A 17,139-nucleotide genomic window follows, 5' to 3' on the forward strand; every position below is an offset into this window, starting at 1 on the left:
TGCAGTGCTGTTTAGCCAATCTTGTGATCTACATACCACTGCCAAAACCTCTTGGCTCCACTGTTTGGAGCTTGAAGCTCCATCAGTCTGACGTCTACAAACCCACTAGATTTAATTTTGTGGGATGATTGGGATTGAGGGAAGTTACTATACAGAAAGGTATCAGATAATTATCCTAGCAGTTATAAACAATACTTTTGTGATTTTAGATGGAACCCTAGGCTAAGGTAAAAGATGCTTCCATTATATTCATGTTCCCCTTTTAAAGAAAATTAATCATACTGAGACCATTTTATGGTTTCTTACACCCAAACCACATCTAAGAAGATCCAGCTGTAGAAATCCTGTTTAGCACTGTGCCGAAGACAGGAAATAGACTTCCTGCTGGATTCGGCACATCGTTTCTTCTTCTTTTTTTTTTTTTTGAACAGCATTCTCCACTTAAAACTAAATCGACAGTTTAAGTTCCAAATTTAAGTGGCGGGCCCATTTAAAACATATATTTCAGTTTTAGATGGATTCATGTTTGAGTTGGCCACCTGGTTTATGCATTTCTCAGGGTTGCAGAATTTCTGCAGGGGATTTTCCAGCCCTGCTCACCTGTCATTAATGCCACATTTTTAATTTTTAGTTTACAATACAGAGATTGCAGGTGATGAACCCAGACTATGCCTGCTGTAGCAGGTAGACTAAAAATTGTAGAAGGAAAAAGCATGGGAACTCTGCACAGGAGAGTTCTAAAGATTTGGTAAGCTGGGTGGTCCCTTTTCACCAATGGCTGAAATAAAAATTTTGTGGTGGAATGACCTTTTAAGTGTTAGTACAGCACACTATGTGCATTTGGATATAAGCACTTTAAACCTTCAGAACGATATAGTTTGAAAGCCGACTCCCTCCGTGTGACAGTGCAAGGGCCTTCTCTTTATGCCAAATGGGAAGCTTTGCACATGCTGAATACTGCCCTCTAGTGGTCATAAGTTAGATCTTAGTGGGGAAACTTCTTATACAACGAAAAAACTATGTGGTTTTATGTAAGAGCTTTTTCTGAGTAAATGCCATTTTTACATGGCAGGCCTGTAAAAGAATTCCTCACCTACTGCGGTATAGCATCTTTATGATGCCTTAAATCCCAACCATAGAACACGGATACCAATTGAAATGACAGGTTCTAACCACCCCCAACTCTAGCCAAAGCATTGAGAAAAAAGTGGATGTGATCCCAGAATGTAAATGTGGGAGCCTCCTTTGCCGACTTCTTCTTAAAGTGTTACTCTGCTTTTGCTGAGGAAAAATAATCAATTTGCCTATGCTCTGCTACACACATTGGTGTTTTAGCTACCTAAGCCATTTTTTATAGTAGAGCTCACACATGGTTTTCACTCACTTCCTAAAATCACATCTGCTTCCCGGAGTCATTAAAGCCAATGTTGTGTTAAAGCAGAACTAAACCTATCGATTTAATGGGTTCCCTAAACAGTTAGTCACGCCATGATTGACAAATTGTCACAGGTGTTTGTGTCCTCAATTGAACTGTCAAGTCATCAAATGGCTGTCGTCATAACTGATCACATGCAGCGCCTTGGACCCTGCAGATCAAACACAGGCTAAGATGGAGGCTTCCTTGGCTGTAAAAAAAATAAAAATAAAAAGAGGGTTCAGTTCCACTTAGAGAAGAACTAATGAGAACACTAGTGGGCCAATCTCATGAATGCAAAATGACACATCTAGGAAAGATGTGCGCACCATCCAATACAAAATGCTCTATAGTGAAGCCAGCTTCGATTTATTTTTTATTTTTATTTTTTTGCTATTTTTAGGATATAGCTGGCAAAGTGATTTTTGGCAACACTAAATTTACTGAAAGGCTAGTGTGGCAATCTATCAGTTGTTTGCTTTATGTGAGGCTATCCTTTAAAGAGGCAAGCAATGAGGCTGTCGCTATCATCTTAGTTTCACAGATTAGTGCAGTCATTCTCAAACAGGATTCTGTGGAACCCTAGGGTTCCTTCATTGGTGGCTAGGGGTTCCTTGACTTCTGGTCACCCCATCTGATGGTGCCTGCATAGTTCAAGGTTCAGCACCACTTGGCAGAGCCAGGAAAATGACTGCAAGGGTGTCATTCTGGCCAACCTGTAAGGGTGTATTCTTCCCACTTACCACCACCAATGTAAGGGGTATTTTCCCAATGACCTCCAATGGTCTAATCTTACTGGGGGTTCCCTGAGACCTGAAAACTATTTCAAGGGTCCCTCTGGGGTAAAAGGGTTGAAAGAAGCTGAATTAGTGTGTTACTGACCAAGAACAAGTACAATGGCCAGAATTCTTGATATCACTGCCTGCATATGTTTTCTCAATTAAATAAGGATATGGATGACAACACCGTGACCTGCATTTAATAAAGCCAGCAATGGCAGCTTTCGTAGCTTTATCCTACACAGTTGCCTTCAAAACCCAACAGATGAAGCATTCTCTTACAGGCCTGCTTGGTATACCCCTTGAAGTCATTTCTGCTTTTGAAGGTTTCCTCTCGTCCATTCCACAGCACCCGAGGCCTCTCTGTGTGTACTTGGAGAAGTGACTTGTCACTTCATTTGTCACCAGACCATTCAGCAAAAATAATTCTATAAGATCATACAGCATGTGCAATTTAATGTGTTCCAAGCATGTTAAACTGTCAAACCCTCCCTTGTGTAGACATCCAAAAGTCTTGAGATGGCTACTGGGTGCTGCCATCTTGGATACAATGTCAGCAGCCACAGCAGACGGAGCTGTCACTCAAGTGACACATTATAGTATTCCCCTTCACTCCACCCCAATCCTCTACGTAAAATGTTATTTAGGGACTTAAAGAAAAGGGCGGAGGGGACTGTGCCAGGGAACTGATTTTGTAAAATTTTATAAAAATCTCAAATACACATTGTAACTGAATAAGAAATTTATGGAACAGAAATACACTGCAAGTAAACATCTTAAAAACCTGCAATTATTTAGTTTGACTGGGTATCTTTTGAAGCTAAAATCCAGGCAAAAAAAAAAGTTTTCCCATGCAGTGAGGCTGTGCCCGCACTGCATGAGTCAACTGCTTGTTTTTGTCTAGAGGGTTGGAGAACGGAGATGTACTTACCTAATCTTACGATCCTAGCCACATAAGACTGGTCCCTGTGGCTCCTGCTCCCCGTGGTCTAGTGCAGTGGACTGTTCCTAATGTCATTATGCTCATAGACCTGCTCTGGATGGGAGGATGTCAGGAACAGTCTATTGCTGGCTCATGGGGGAGTACCGCTTGTAGGGAGAGTGGAGGTTTGGGTAAGGATAAGCTTTCTCCAATCCCCTAGACAAAACCAAGCAGTTGACCCGTGCAGTGTGGGCACAGCCCTACTGCTTGAGAAAGCTTTTAGTTTGCCCAGAGTTGGGCTTTAAGAATGGGAGAATTGTTTGTTGCCAAAAGTAACCAATCAGATTTCAGTTTTGATTGTTCTCACCTTCAGTCTGGAAATGACAGCATCTGTTGGCTAGGGGCAAAGTGAATACATTTTCTCTTCTATCAGGTTTTAGATATCTGCCTACTGTTTTTTTATTTTCTTTGTCCAGTTCTATGTTCTTTTCTCCAGTTGTCATGAATCATGCTTTATATGAAGTTTTGTATGAGTGAGTATTTAACAGACGATTGCCGGTGTTGGCCATTGCAGAAGGAACAGCAGCAGCAATTATACGAAGCGGCGTTGAAATCTCAACAGGAAAGCAGCCTGGTTCAAACCTCGGTAGCCGCACACCTCACAATGCCAATCTACAGCATAGCCGCTTCCGGCAGCACTTTGAGCAGCAGCACCTCCAGCAGCAGTAGCGTACCCGCCTCCGTCATAGTGAGCAGCAGTGCCGGCTCCACAGCCCAGTCCAACCGTGACCTGGCCCAGAACCATACAACACCGGAATCCAAAGGACACTTACCTCATTTCCCTGCCAGCCAATCACAGCAGGCTATGTCCTGCCAGGTAGCCACAATCCTCAACTCAGTCTGCTTTCACCCAAAACTTTCCTGTGGCTCTCCCTCTAGTCTTCTTCCCTGTAACCGTGTGGTGGCAGATTTCCCCTCTAATTCCTGTGCAACCCCCGTGCAGTGCCGTAGCTAATACAATAACCAGGGTCTGTCTGATGTTTCCACCCCAAGGCAAAGTATCCAAAAAATAGCTTAAAGCCCATCTCCGGGGAGGTCAACAGTGCTCCCTTGCAGTTGGGCTGCCCCTGTACTGAAAGGGTTAAATGCTTGTTTAGGTCTAGGGGGGGCACAAAAGGCTACTTACATCCTCTACTCCTGGAAAGCTGGCGCTCTTCTCTGCTCCCCTATGCTCCAGCAGTGGACTGTCCCTCAGCGTCCTCAAATCCAGTGACTATGAGCTCTACATTGGTCTTGGTGATGTCAGAGAGCCTGTGACTGCCGGAGCATATGGGGAGAAGAGGCTGCAGAGACCATCGGTCTTAAAATCCAGAAATGAAAGCAGGAGCGGAGGTTCGGGTAAATAAAAGTGCTTTTTGCGCCCCCCCCCCCAAGACCTAAAAGAATATTTCACCCTTGCAGAGCTGGGCAGCCCCACTGCCAGGGAGCCTTTTAGCCTTTCTGGAGTTCAGCTTTAACGGCTTCCATGTTTGCATGTGCAGTAGGTAGCACACGTATGCCTCTTAGTTAAATCCGAGTAACTTTTTTTTTCCCTTTACTTTGAACAATAATAAATGTGGCCATTTATTAAGCTGGAGATAAACAACTTAAAATATTTAACAAATTGTGTTATAGAGCTTGATGCCGTATAATTTATTGAAACCCTGCTATGCTTTTTCACAAACCTGCTTGTGTAATTTCTTGAGCATGTGGGTGTAAGATTTCTCAATTTAATAAAATTGGTGTTCCGCTAAACAAATAGTTCTTCCATGATTTTATAACCAGGTTTATGATGGTTAAAATCAGTAGTATAATTCTTTATTCAAAGATTTTTCAATTATTATACTTTAAAAAAAAGAATTAAAAAAAAAGGGGGGGGGGGGCTTCTGCTCTTCGCTGAGTCTCCTGCAAAAAAAAAATCAATAGACCAGTATTTTTAAGGTAAATATACAAGATACCTGGCAAAAAGAAAAGATCAGTTCAGAATGAACAAGCTGCATGCACTATAATCCTAGAGCAGCTCTGTCTGACTTTTCTCCCAATAGACTGCAATAGGATATTTTTGTTGGCAAGCTAAGCTTGCATTGACTGAGAAGTGTCACATTATTTTTATTTTTTTAAGCTCTCAGGCTGGATGTCCAGCTTGATGCGGAATTTTTGATTTGGCCACCATCATAGTGTCTTTGAGTTTTCTCAAACACTATCTACCAGGGTTAGAGAACAGCGGTACCTGTAGGAAGCTCAATGTCCCCCCATCACTGCGGCTGGGCATTCGGGGGTCCCTCTTTCTCTTCTGCTGGCTCTCGCTTGCTCTTTATTTTGTACTGTTACTAATTTCTCCCTCAAACGCTGCTGCTGTTCTCTGATTAATTTCATCCTAATCCTTAACCTTCCTTGCACACTGCGTGTGTTCTTGTGAAATGCTTCCCTTCTTGTGTCCTGTGTTTAACTGTGCTGCTGGGTAAAGCTTGAATTATTGCAGAAACAGCTAAATGTTCCTGGTATTTGTACAGAGAATATATTGAAGTTGCTTATAAGAGCCAATAGAGTAAAACAGGATTTGTTTGTAAGAGACCTACATAGGCCTCGTTCACACAAGTTGGTGATGTCCTTCTACTATTATTATTATGCAGGATTTATATAGCGCTAACAGTTTGCACAGCATATTACGATATAAAGGCGGACAATGCCGCTACAATGCAATAAAATACAAGAGGGTTACGAGGGCTCTGCTCATGAGAGCTTACAATCTACCAGACAAAGGTCACAGCACTGCCCTTTCTGTGCAGATAAGGTATCTAAAGGCTCAACTCCGAGCAAACAAAATACCTATATGGGATTTTTACTTGCCAGATTATTTTAATTTCTGCTCATCCAGCCCTGATATTTGCACAGCTTGGCTACATAACACAGTATGTCAGGGCAGGAGACCGGATATTTTTTTCTGCTGCAGTGAAGTACCACTTTTACAGGTCTACACTGATTGATTTAGTAGTCTTACAGGTGTTGATTTAACATGATGTGAATGGCTAGAACAGGGGTTCTCAGCCTGCGGAGCCCTCTGATGTGACCTGCAAACCTCAAATCAGGAAAGCGAATGCCCATTCTCTGGAATGGCGGGTCAGCAAGCCCAGATTGTGATCAATGGGTTGCCGATCTCCCACCCTAGAGCATCAGAGTGCTGGCGACAGATGAAGCAGGTGGCCGGGGAGGAAGCAGGAGCCGCATAAGCTGATGCTCCTGTCTCGGGCACAGTGATACCAGGTACATTTCATCCGGGACCATTCTGGCAGCCTGGAGAGCGACGCCAGCAGAAGCTGGAAGAGGAAAGGGTCAGCGTATTAAACATCACATACACTGCACTTTTCCAACAGACATATTAGCACTTCTAAAAAAAGGGTTATTAGGCCGCTTTCACACTGATCTGCGGTTGCAGTGCACTTGCAGCTTGCTTGCGGGGTTAGCTGCACTGAGCAGTAAACTTCTATTCTATCCTACAGGATTGGTGGACTTTCGTAAAGTGCACCACACCTCATAGACGTCTATGGCTGAGTGCAGCTAACCCGCAGGAAAGCTACAGATACACTGTGCTGCACCCAAGTAAAGCGCATAAGTGTGAAAGCAGCCTTATAGGGGGCTCAGGACAGGCTTGTTTATATTTGCAGTTTGGCGGTGGCAGAATAACCCCATAGTTCATTGTGGCCCACGACTGATATCAGATCACCTAAACGGCCTTTGCTCTTCAAAATGTTGGCCACCCCTGGACTAGAAGCTGCTTATCAGTAGCTGCCAAACCAGCTGCTGACCAGATCTGTGCTTGCAATCACACTGAAAGAAACGTTCAAGGTCCAGCTCACTTCTATGTCCATTCACAGTGCGTTTAATCAAGCCCTGATAAGGGGGCTGAGTTTTGAACCCTCGGAACGTGTTGGTACTTTTTGGATTGGCCTCCTGACTTTTGTTGGCATAAAGTTGTATCTGGACCTCTTAGCAGTGGTGTGGTGCTTCAATTAAATTTTTGGTTAGACTGCATTAACTTGTGTCTATATATCTGCCTGCTGTTCAGCTTAAGGCCTCATTCACATGGGCGTACCAATCTGTATGCCTGTACAATGGGCTTCAGCCACTCGAGATGCTCAGGTGTTCCTTGCACGGGCATGCAGGTAGCCTATTGAAATCATTGACAGGCCACCAACTGCATGAACCTCCACATCCCAGAGTGCACATCCATGTGAGTCCAATGCATGGATCAGAACACAGTCTGTCTGCATCCCGATCCGTGCCTCTGGCATGCTTCTCGGGCAGCTGAAGACGGCCATTTGCACAGGTGTATGTATCAGTACGCCCCCATGTGACTAAGCCCTTCAATGGGGGGGGGGGGGGGGGTAAAAAGCATGCAGGTTGTTTTTTTTCGGGGGGGGGGGGGGATTCGGCTGTGCACACGCTAATAGCTGTACTGCTTTACCTTTCAATACATCTGAATTACATATTCATATATCCATAGAAATAGGTCACAAAAGTGAAACCTCATTTAAAAGCTTGTTCTGCAGGAAAAGGACAGATCAGTGAGCTGCATGTACAGACTCGGCTCCTTGGCTCACATCAATGAGATCTTTGGTGGGTAAATGGGTGTGGTGGAACAGGTGTGTTAAGTTAACCTGTACTGATCCAGACGTTAATAAAAAGCATTTGTCATGTCAAGGCAAGCACCTCTTGGTTAGTACATGTAGATTTACCATCTTAGGCAACCGAGGAGCACTGAAACAAGAGATACTCTATTATGCAAATACTGACTTTGCATAAGATGTCAGTGGTTTGGCCTGCTCCTCCTGTGTACTGCTATTGGGTGGTGTTATAGGCGATCTAAGTGACCAATAGCAATGCTTGAGGGGAGAGCAGCGTAAGACACAGACTCCCAGTGCTGAATTTAACATTTCCATAAAAGATTGCTTCCTATGCATTCTATCTAAAGATGTCTGCTGTTACATACCAGATGAGGTTTACTTGCAGGAGGATTAGTATAGGTTTGCTTTAAAGCCTAACTGCAGCCAAAACTTTTTTTTTTTATTATTATTATTATTAGCAAAGTAGGGATGGGTTGGAACCTCTGCCAGATTTTAAAGCCAACTCAAGGCAACTAAAGTATTCTATGCAGTGAGGCTGACCCTGCACTGAAAGGGTTGATGGCTTGATTGGTCTAGAGGAGAAATGGTTTTACTCACCCGATCCTCCTCTCCCCTGGCATGAGCATGGAGGTGTTCCTCCATACTCTGGTGTTGGACAGTCCCTCAGCATCATCACGTCCAGTGCAGGGCTATTGACCCAGCTTTGATCTTGAAATTATCAGGACCCTAGACTGCTGGCGCTTGGGGGAGAAGAAGCTGCAGGAACTGGTTTAACTACAGGGAGTAGTGGAGGATTGGGCAAGATTTTTTTTTTTTTTTTTTTTTTTTTACACCTTATAGCGAAATGAGCATCAACCCTTATAGTGCTGGCACAGCCCCACTGCAAGGGGTAACATTTTTTTAGTTGCCTGAAGTTGAACTTGAACTGTTGTGAACCCTTTGAGGACATTTTTGTCTTGCTTTACAATGTTATGCGTGTCCCTATAGTGGCCCTTTGTTTGGAGACCCGTCTTATAGTGTAGCAGGCCTTCCTGTGGTCCTCTAGTATTCCAAATACATGCCATGCAGTCTACGTGTGCACATATGTGTAGCAGTCTAAAATTGGTCATAAATGATTACATTTACAGCACAAATTGATGAATCTTCCATGCTGGGCTATTGTATTATAACTGAACAGCATCTGCGTCTGATTGAATGCACATGCTTTTCATCCAACAATTTTCTGCACAAATTCAAATGGGGTATTGCCAGCTTAAAGAAGTTATATTTGTGTTTATTAAAAATCTGCAACTACAAAAACTGTAGCTGTTGACTTTTAATAAACACTCACCTGTTCCAGGATAATCCGAGCCATAATTTCCATCGGTCTTCTTTCCCTGGCGCCAGCATCTCAACTGTAGGCACCTGGCTGTGACAGCTTGCGGCTCTGCAGCCGGGTGCCCACTGCTCATGCATGAGCCACACTGTGGTTTGTAAATGGTCCCACAGTCTTCTGGGACCTGTGACGTGTCTTAGAAAACTGTGGGGAGGACTTTGTCTCGGATCACCTAGAGGGAGCAGGGTACCTGTCAAAACCCAGGTACCCATTCTCTCCTACAAAGACCCCCCCCCCCCCCCCAAAAAAAAGCAGGGGGGAAGGAGGCTGTAAAGTGGAGCTTCCCCATCTGTGTGGAGCTTGACTTTAAGTATGCATATCACTCATTACTTCGTAAATACAGTGAGTACACCCTTCACATTTGTGTAAATATTTTATTATATCTTTTCATGTGACCACACTGAAGAAATGACACTTTGCTACAATGTAAAGTAGTGAGTGTACAGCTTGTATAACAGTGTAGATTTGCTGTCCCCTCAAAATCGACAAACGGCCATTAATGTCTAAACCGCTGGCAACAAAAGTGAGTACACCCCTAAGTGAAATTGTCCAAATTGGACCCAAAGTGTCAATATTTTGTGTGGCCACCATTATTTTCTAGCACTGCCTTAACCCTCTTGGGCATGGAGTTCACCAGAGCTTCACAGGTTGCCACTGGAGTCCTCTTCCACTCCTCCATGATGACATCAAGGAGCTGGTGGATGTTAGAGACCTTGCGCTCCTCCACCTTCCATTTGATGATGCCCCACAGATGCTCAATAGGGTTTAGGTCTGGAGACATGCTTGGCCAGTCCATCACCTTTACCCTCAGCTTCTTTAGCAAGGCAGTGGTTATCTTGAAGGTGTATTTGGGGTCATTATGTTGGTATACTGCCCTGTGGCCCAGTTTCCAAAGGGAGGGTTGGCTTCAGTATGTTACAGTACACGTTGGCATACATGGTTTCCTCAAACTGAAGCTCCCCAGTGCCAGCAGCACTCATGCAGCCTCAGACCATGACACTCCCACCATCATGCTTGACTGTAGGAAAGACGCACTTGTCTTTGTACTCCTCACCTGGTTGCCGCCACACACACTTGGCACCATCTGAACCAAAAAAGTGTATCTTCGTCTCAACAGATCACATGGTTCCAGTAATCCATGTCTGCTTGTCCTCAGCAAACTGTATGCGTGCTTTCTTGTGCATCATCTTTAGAAGAGGCTTCCTTCTGGGACGAGAGCCATGCAGACCAATTTGATGAAGTGTGTGGCATATGATCTGAGCACTGACAGGCTGACCCCTAACTCCTTCAACCTCTGCAGCAATGCTGACAGCACTCACACATCTATTTCTCAAAGACAACCTCTGGCTAGGACGCTGAGCACGTACACTCAACTTCTTTGGTCAACCATGGCGAGGCCTGTTCTGAGTGGGACATGTCCTGTTAAACCGCTGTATGGTCTTGGCCACCATGCTGCAGCTCAATTTTAGGCTCTTGCCAATCTTCTTATAGCCTAGGCCTGTGATGGCGAACCTTGGCACCCCAGATGTTTTGGAAATAGATTTCCCATGATAATCAACTACACTCCAGAGTGCATGAGCATCATGGGAAATTTAGTTCCAAAACATCTGGGGTGCCAAGGTTTGCCATCGCTGGCCTAGGCAATCTTTATGTAGAGCAACAATTCTTTTTTTCAGATCCTCATAGCTCTTTGCCATGAGGTGCCATGTTGAACTTCCAGTGACCAGTATGAGGGAGTGAGAGCGATAACGCCAAATTTAACACGCCTGCTCCTCATTCACACCTGAGACCTTGAAACAGTGACAAGTCCATTACACCAGGGAGGAAAAATGTCTAATTGGGCCCAATTTGGATATTTTCACTTTTGTTGCCAGCAGTTTAGACATTAATGGCTGTGTGTTGTTGTTTTGAGGGAACAGAAAATGTACACTGTTATACCAGCTGTACATTCACTGCTTTACATTGTAGCAAAGTGTCATTTCTTCAGTGTTGTCACATGAAAAGATATAATAAAATATTTACATAAATGTGAGGGGTGTACTCACTTTTGTGATATACTGTTTGCACACCTTTGCTTACCTTGCTTATAGCAGTATAGAGAAAGCATTGCTGGCCATACTGATGAATATCATAGGGAAGCAGTAATTAGAGGCTGCAGTAAAGGTCAGAGACCTGGTGAAAGTCCTAATTCGTTTTGGTAAATGTATATTAAACTCAATTCAAGTTAAATAAAATGATTTTGGCACAACATCTGTGAATCCTGTATTCAACCAACAGGTTACTAATCATTTTATTGGCCTTGAATGGCTTCCTCTAAATCTGGAGACTTCTACGAAAGTCTTGTTTCTTTTTAAAAAAAAACATTAATATATACAGTATTTTATTGTTGCAGTTTATTTTCAAGGTACAAAGTACACCAATAAACACACATTTAAGCAACTCCTGTTTTACCTCTAGAGGCTCTTCTGTCTTTGTACTGGATTTGTGTATTTTTATCTAATTCTTGATAAAGTGATGAATCCCTGGAGATGATATTGTGATGTGAGAAATGTTGTCGTTGTGCTGTATCAGTGCTTGGCTTCTTTTAGCAGCACTATTAATCCTAAATTGTGTGTACAGTATAGTGGTAAGCGGATTAGTAGCACAGTGAATGGATGGAAGCACATGGTGGTGTATGTTCAGTCTCTGGCACACTTATCGGTGTCCATAGAGGTCTTCTAATGTTCTATCCTCTCATCTAGATTCCCACCGGACAACAGAAGCTTCCAGGAGCCTCGCCTTCCCACACACTACCTCACCCACCCAGCCCACAGCTGCAGGCCTCGGCCTCCCACCACTCACAGATGCAGTCCCCCCACCAGTCACGTCCTCCTTCTCGGCCACCCTCTCGTCCTCATTCTCGGCCTCCATCTCAACCTCAGAGTATCCCCCGCCCTCCCTCCGAGCCCCTCTCCCGATCCTGCACTCCTCAAATGCAGAGCCTGTTTGTCATCCAGAACCAAATCTCCTCTTCGCCTCACGGTTCTTCCCAGCACCCTCTACGTCCTCCTTCTCAGCCTCAGGTACAGACACCTTTCCCATCTCATCAGTCATTGTCCGCTGAAATGCAGCAAACCCTCTCGTCCCCTCAGCAGCATATTCAGCTTCAAGTACAGCTGAGCACCTCCCAATCTGAAACTCGAACAGGTATCCCAATTTCCCTTCAGGCCACGCCACCCACCTCCGAATCCTCCCAGACCCACTCATTCCCTGTGCAGTTCCAGACTCAGACATCTAGTAAACCCCAGGGCCCCACCCATTCCATTCACATAACATCGGATCAGCACCGTACCTTTCAGATGACCCCCAGCCAGTTCCAGGCGTTGACGTTGTCCAACACCCTGCCACAGCAGAAACAGCTGTTGGAGAGGTATCAGCAGGTGAGAACTTTGGATTTGTGTGAAAGTTTTTTGTCCTATTTAAAGTGTGTCTGTGCCAAGACCATAGACAATTAACAACCAGGGGCGGACTGACAATTGGGCCACTCGGGCACTGCCCGAGAGCCCCATGCCACTAAGGGGCCCCATCAGGGTTGCCAGCCTCAGTGAAACCAGGGACAGTATGTAAAAATTTATTTTTATTTTTTTACATCCGTCTCTGAAATGACCCTTACCGACATCCTTTTGGTCTGTGTATACTGTGTGATTGTATACTGTGTGTGTGTGTTTGTGTATACTGTGTGGCCCCATAATCTCCTATTGCCCGGGGTCCCCATGAGTTGTCAGTCCGCCCCTGTTAACAACTTTCATATTCATAACAACCAGGAGACACTCTTTCAAAAAAAGCCACCTCCAACAGCATTAGCTGCTTTTAATATGCTAAGAGCACAACAAAGAATCTAAGTGTCTGCATTGTACACTTTGAAAATTGATTTCTCCACAATGCTTACAGATACAGAGATGAATAAGTGTTTCCTTTTGCGGCTTGTTCAGAATATGTAAATACTGTGCATGATCTGGGAGATTTATGAAGGGTTGGTTCACCATTTAATGACCCTTTCCAAAAAGTCCCTACCCATTATAGCTTCCTTTCAGTGTATTAATGTACAATCCTCCGTTTTTGTAAAAGAATGCATACACTTTAGGCTGCTTATTCCATTGCCCTCTCTGTTCTGCAAATGGCAGGACATATCGAAATTTGGATGTGCCGCCTTGACAACTCACAAATGAGTTCAGCATTCTGTAGAGTGAACAGGGAACTGACTGTGCATGCTTGGGTAGGGAATGGACTGGGGAACTCATTTGTGAGTTTTTTTTCAGGGCCACATTCCAATGCTTGATATATCCTGCCATCTGCTGGACGGAGAGGGAAGGGCAATAGAATAAGCAGCTTGAAAAGTAAAGCCATGGATGGATCGAATCTCAACCAGTTCAGCAGGGACTGGCTGAGATTTGAGGACTGCATATTAATGTACAGAGGAAGCTAATACATAGATTTTTATTTTTGGCAAAATATCGTTAAAGATGAACTAACCCTTTAAGCCACACCCACTTAGTTTTAGGTTTCTTGTAGTAGGCAAACATTGTGCAGAGGGTGGTGAGAAAACGACAACCAGTCAGTTTTATATATTGCTGATGACTTCAGTAGTCCTAAGGCTTACTGGCCAATGTAAGTTGCTCTACTTTGCACTGCTGCGTTGAGTAAGACTTTTGTGAGTGCATTTACTGTATCTCTGCAAAGAGACTAGGCTGGAAGTGGTTAGATGTTCTGAATCTTGGCAATTTTTCCATGCTAAATTACTAATGTTTATCTTTTATTATGCCCCGTTTTCTAGATGCAACAGCAGAGTCTGATGATGCAAGCTCAGCAGCAACAACAAGGGGGTGCCCAAAACTCCCCTGCTCTCGCTGGACAGTACAATGCTCAGTCATCTTCAGTGTTGATCAGTGGACAGGGGCAGCAAGTGCCAACACAAGCTTCTCTGCATGGGCACTCCCCTGGCCAGGTGTTGGTGCAACAAACTTCTGTGGGACACGGTGATTTGACAAAGGTGCAGACAGGAGCCATCACCCAGGCGGCTCAGCTTTCAACACTACTCCAGCAACAGCAGCAGCAGGCATCAGTTCTAATGAAGACTGCTGGTAAGTAGGCTGGATTTGTGTTCTGTGGAAGAATCTATGTCTTTGCTATAAGCCAAGGTTATTTATTGGAAAAAGCAATGACTCTTATTAACTATGGCAATCCAAGGCTGCAAAGGTTCTGATTTTTTTTTTGGTCCTGGTAGAACTACAAAAAGTTGGTCACATTCAACTAGACTTGTTCTGTAATATTAATGAGGGTTTACTCTAGCTCTAGCTCTGAGTGGCAAGAACATACCCCAGTAAATATAGCCACACGCATATCTCGGGTACCTTTTAATGCGTCTGCCTTAAATCATTACCAGAACAAGTCAAATGTTGAATGGGACTATCTACTTCTAACAATATCAGTAATATTACAGCCTAACCTAGCACTGTCCATAGATTTTAATATTCAGTGGCCCTTGAAAACTATTTTGATTGTTCTTTCACTGTAAACTGGATATGCTGCTTTGAGCTACAGCTCTGCTTTTGGTCCAATTTTTATAAATGGTACAGGGCATCCAACTTTAGTAAGCCGTCCACCTATCTGGTAGGTAGTCCATGGTCTTGTGATACCCCAGGGTTTGGTATCTTGGACTCTTCCTAGATCAACTATCTCCAAATTGTGGCCCATGGGCCGGATGTGGCCCTTTTGGGGCACTACTCCTCCCACTGACACCAACAATGGGGTACTATTTCTTCCACTGACCCCAGAGATTGGGAACAAATTCTTCCACTGACACCAATGATGATGCAGTATTCGTTCCACTGACACCGATGATGGGGTACCATTCCCCCCCACTGACACCGATGGTGGGGTACCATTCCCCCCACTGACACCGATGTGAAGTCAAAGGCTGACTACAAGGCTGCAAGCTTGCCATGCACTTGAATGGTGTCCTGTTCCCTATGAGGGATGCTCTGCATATGTCTTCCAATGCAATCAGGGGTATATGAACCCATGGATAGCATTGACAGAAAAGAGCAGGGAGTTCCTGAACACATAGGAGATCCAACAGGATCACCAGGTATTTTTAGTTCACGTGCATCCACACAAATAAAAAACATCATAAACATTAAAAAGCACTTTACACAATGGACTAAAGTATTTTTTTTTAAATGTATTTTTAGGTTTACATTTTTAGTTGTACATACACTTTACTTTGGATCTATGCTGTGTCTGTGCCCACCCCCACCAATGCATTATTAGAAATTACACATTGATGCAGAGGAAGGAAAATTCTTAATGGATTAAGTCTATCAGAATTGTTTTCATTTCTGATCCAGACACGAGGTTCTAAGGAGAAAGGGTGTCCACAAACCTTCATCTTTTTTTTCGTGTGCTTATTTATATCAGGCATAAACAGCCATGTGCAGCCCCCCCCCCCCCCCCCATCATGTGTGTTAAGGGCTGCGGTCAGAACATCTCCTTCACCTACTGTTCATTGAGGCATACAGGCCTTCTCCCGCTGCATTCATGTACACTTAGCCATTTTGCCGAGCACAGTACACAGCATCTCAATGGGACTTTGCTCAGCAAAACAGACAAGTGCATGCTCAGGTGAGATGGCCTTTTAAGATACCTTATACATCTGTTCTTCCCATCGAGGGGATCCACAAAACAGGAAGCTCTTTCCCCTTCGAGAGGCCATTTTCTGCACTTGCATTGTGTTTATAGAATGTAGATGCAAACATGGTAATTTTTAAAGCTCAATTGAAACGTTAGTTTAAATAAAATATAAAAACGCCAGCTGCATGAAAACAAAAGGAGCGCAAAGTCTTAGAATGGGTGTTTGTTTCTAAGGCAGCCACAGCCTGAGTAATAAAGCCTGTAGGCTTCCAGCAGCTGTAGATCTGAACCTTTGCTTTCTGTGTGGAAGCAGTGGTCTTGTTCATGCTCCTCGCTGATTGGAGAGCTGTGACTCAGTAGTGAGAGCGGAGAGGAGCGAGGGTTTGGGTGGCCACATAGCTGAATCGTGAGACAGGTGAGTGTTATATTAAATGTCAGCAGCTACACTTTTTTTTGTAGCTGCTGACTTATAATAAACACAAAAATGTATTTACAAAGCGCAACTACCATATCGATGCAAGAAGAAATCTAAGGAACAGATTCTTAAGTCTTCCTCTTTCCTATCTATTAAAGCGGAGTTGCGCCTAAAGAAAACCCCCCAAAAAAAAACAAAAAACAAATTAAAAGTCAGCAGCTACAAATACTGCAGCTACTGACTTTTAAAATAAGGACACTTACCTGTCCAGGGATCCCGCAATGTCCCGTCCTTCAGCTCTGGCTGGAGGCACCGGCATCTTAAGTAAGGGAATCAGGAAGTGAACAGCCTGGTTCCCAGCCTGGTTCCCTACTGCACATGCGCGAGTCGCCCTGCACGTTCTGAGTGGTCCCTGCTGTTTTCTGGACCTGTGTGTCTCCCAGAAGGCAGCGGAGGAGGGGCCGGACATGGTGTAAATCGCCGCGGATACTGTGGCGATCTTTTGCCTGAAGTGGGAGCAAATAACTGTATTAGACAGGTATCTGCTCCCCCCCCCTCCCCTCCCCCCTGAAAGATGCCAAATGTGACACCAGAGGATGGAAGGAATCCGGACAGCGGAAGTTTAATTTTTGGGTGGAACTCCGCTTTAAGAAAAACTTCCCTTTTGCACCATCCATGTCCAGACTCCCCAAGCTTGGCCTCCCAGTGCATGTGCAAGTTCTTGGGCTCCACCTAAGCTAAATTCCCTGACCAGCCTCCCTCCACTTGCCATAGGGGGGACATATTTGGTAACCTTTACAGACACCTGGATAGCTTCTGTTCAGGAGGTGGTTTCCAGGTTCTACATCCTGGTGTTTTGCTCCCTGCCCTTTTAGTTTCTCACCTCCAACTTTGTTTCACT

At 44.3% G+C, this 17,139-nt stretch overlaps 1 protein-coding gene across 3 annotated transcripts in view; it reads left to right on the top strand.

Annotated features, from left to right (window-relative positions):
- BICRA (BRD4 interacting chromatin remodeling complex associated protein) overlaps window positions 1–17,139 on the top strand; it is a 128,561-nt gene that overhangs the window by 95,007 nt on the left and 16,415 nt on the right. For 2 of the 3 annotated variants that reach the window (XR_013274427.1, XM_077480866.1), the window contains exons 6-8: window positions 3,690–3,992; window positions 11,896–12,573; window positions 13,968–14,274. Coding sequence is in view for 2 of the 3 variants with exons in the window: in XM_077480866.1 (XP_077336992.1) it covers window positions 3,690–3,992; window positions 11,896–12,573; window positions 13,968–14,274 (1,288 nt within the window). In the remaining variant the exon portion in view is untranslated. The remainder of the gene's footprint in view (window positions 1–3,689; window positions 3,993–11,895; window positions 12,574–13,967; window positions 14,275–17,139) is intronic. The other variant, XM_077480877.1, reaches the window with a different exon arrangement.

Source organism: Lithobates pipiens, unplaced genomic scaffold, assembly GCF_037356315.1.
Source record: "Lithobates pipiens isolate NorthernLeopardFrog02 unplaced genomic scaffold, aLitPip1_a1.2 Scaffold_1, whole genome shotgun sequence".
Classification (NCBI taxonomy): domain Eukaryota; kingdom Metazoa; phylum Chordata; class Amphibia; order Anura; family Ranidae; genus Lithobates; species Lithobates pipiens.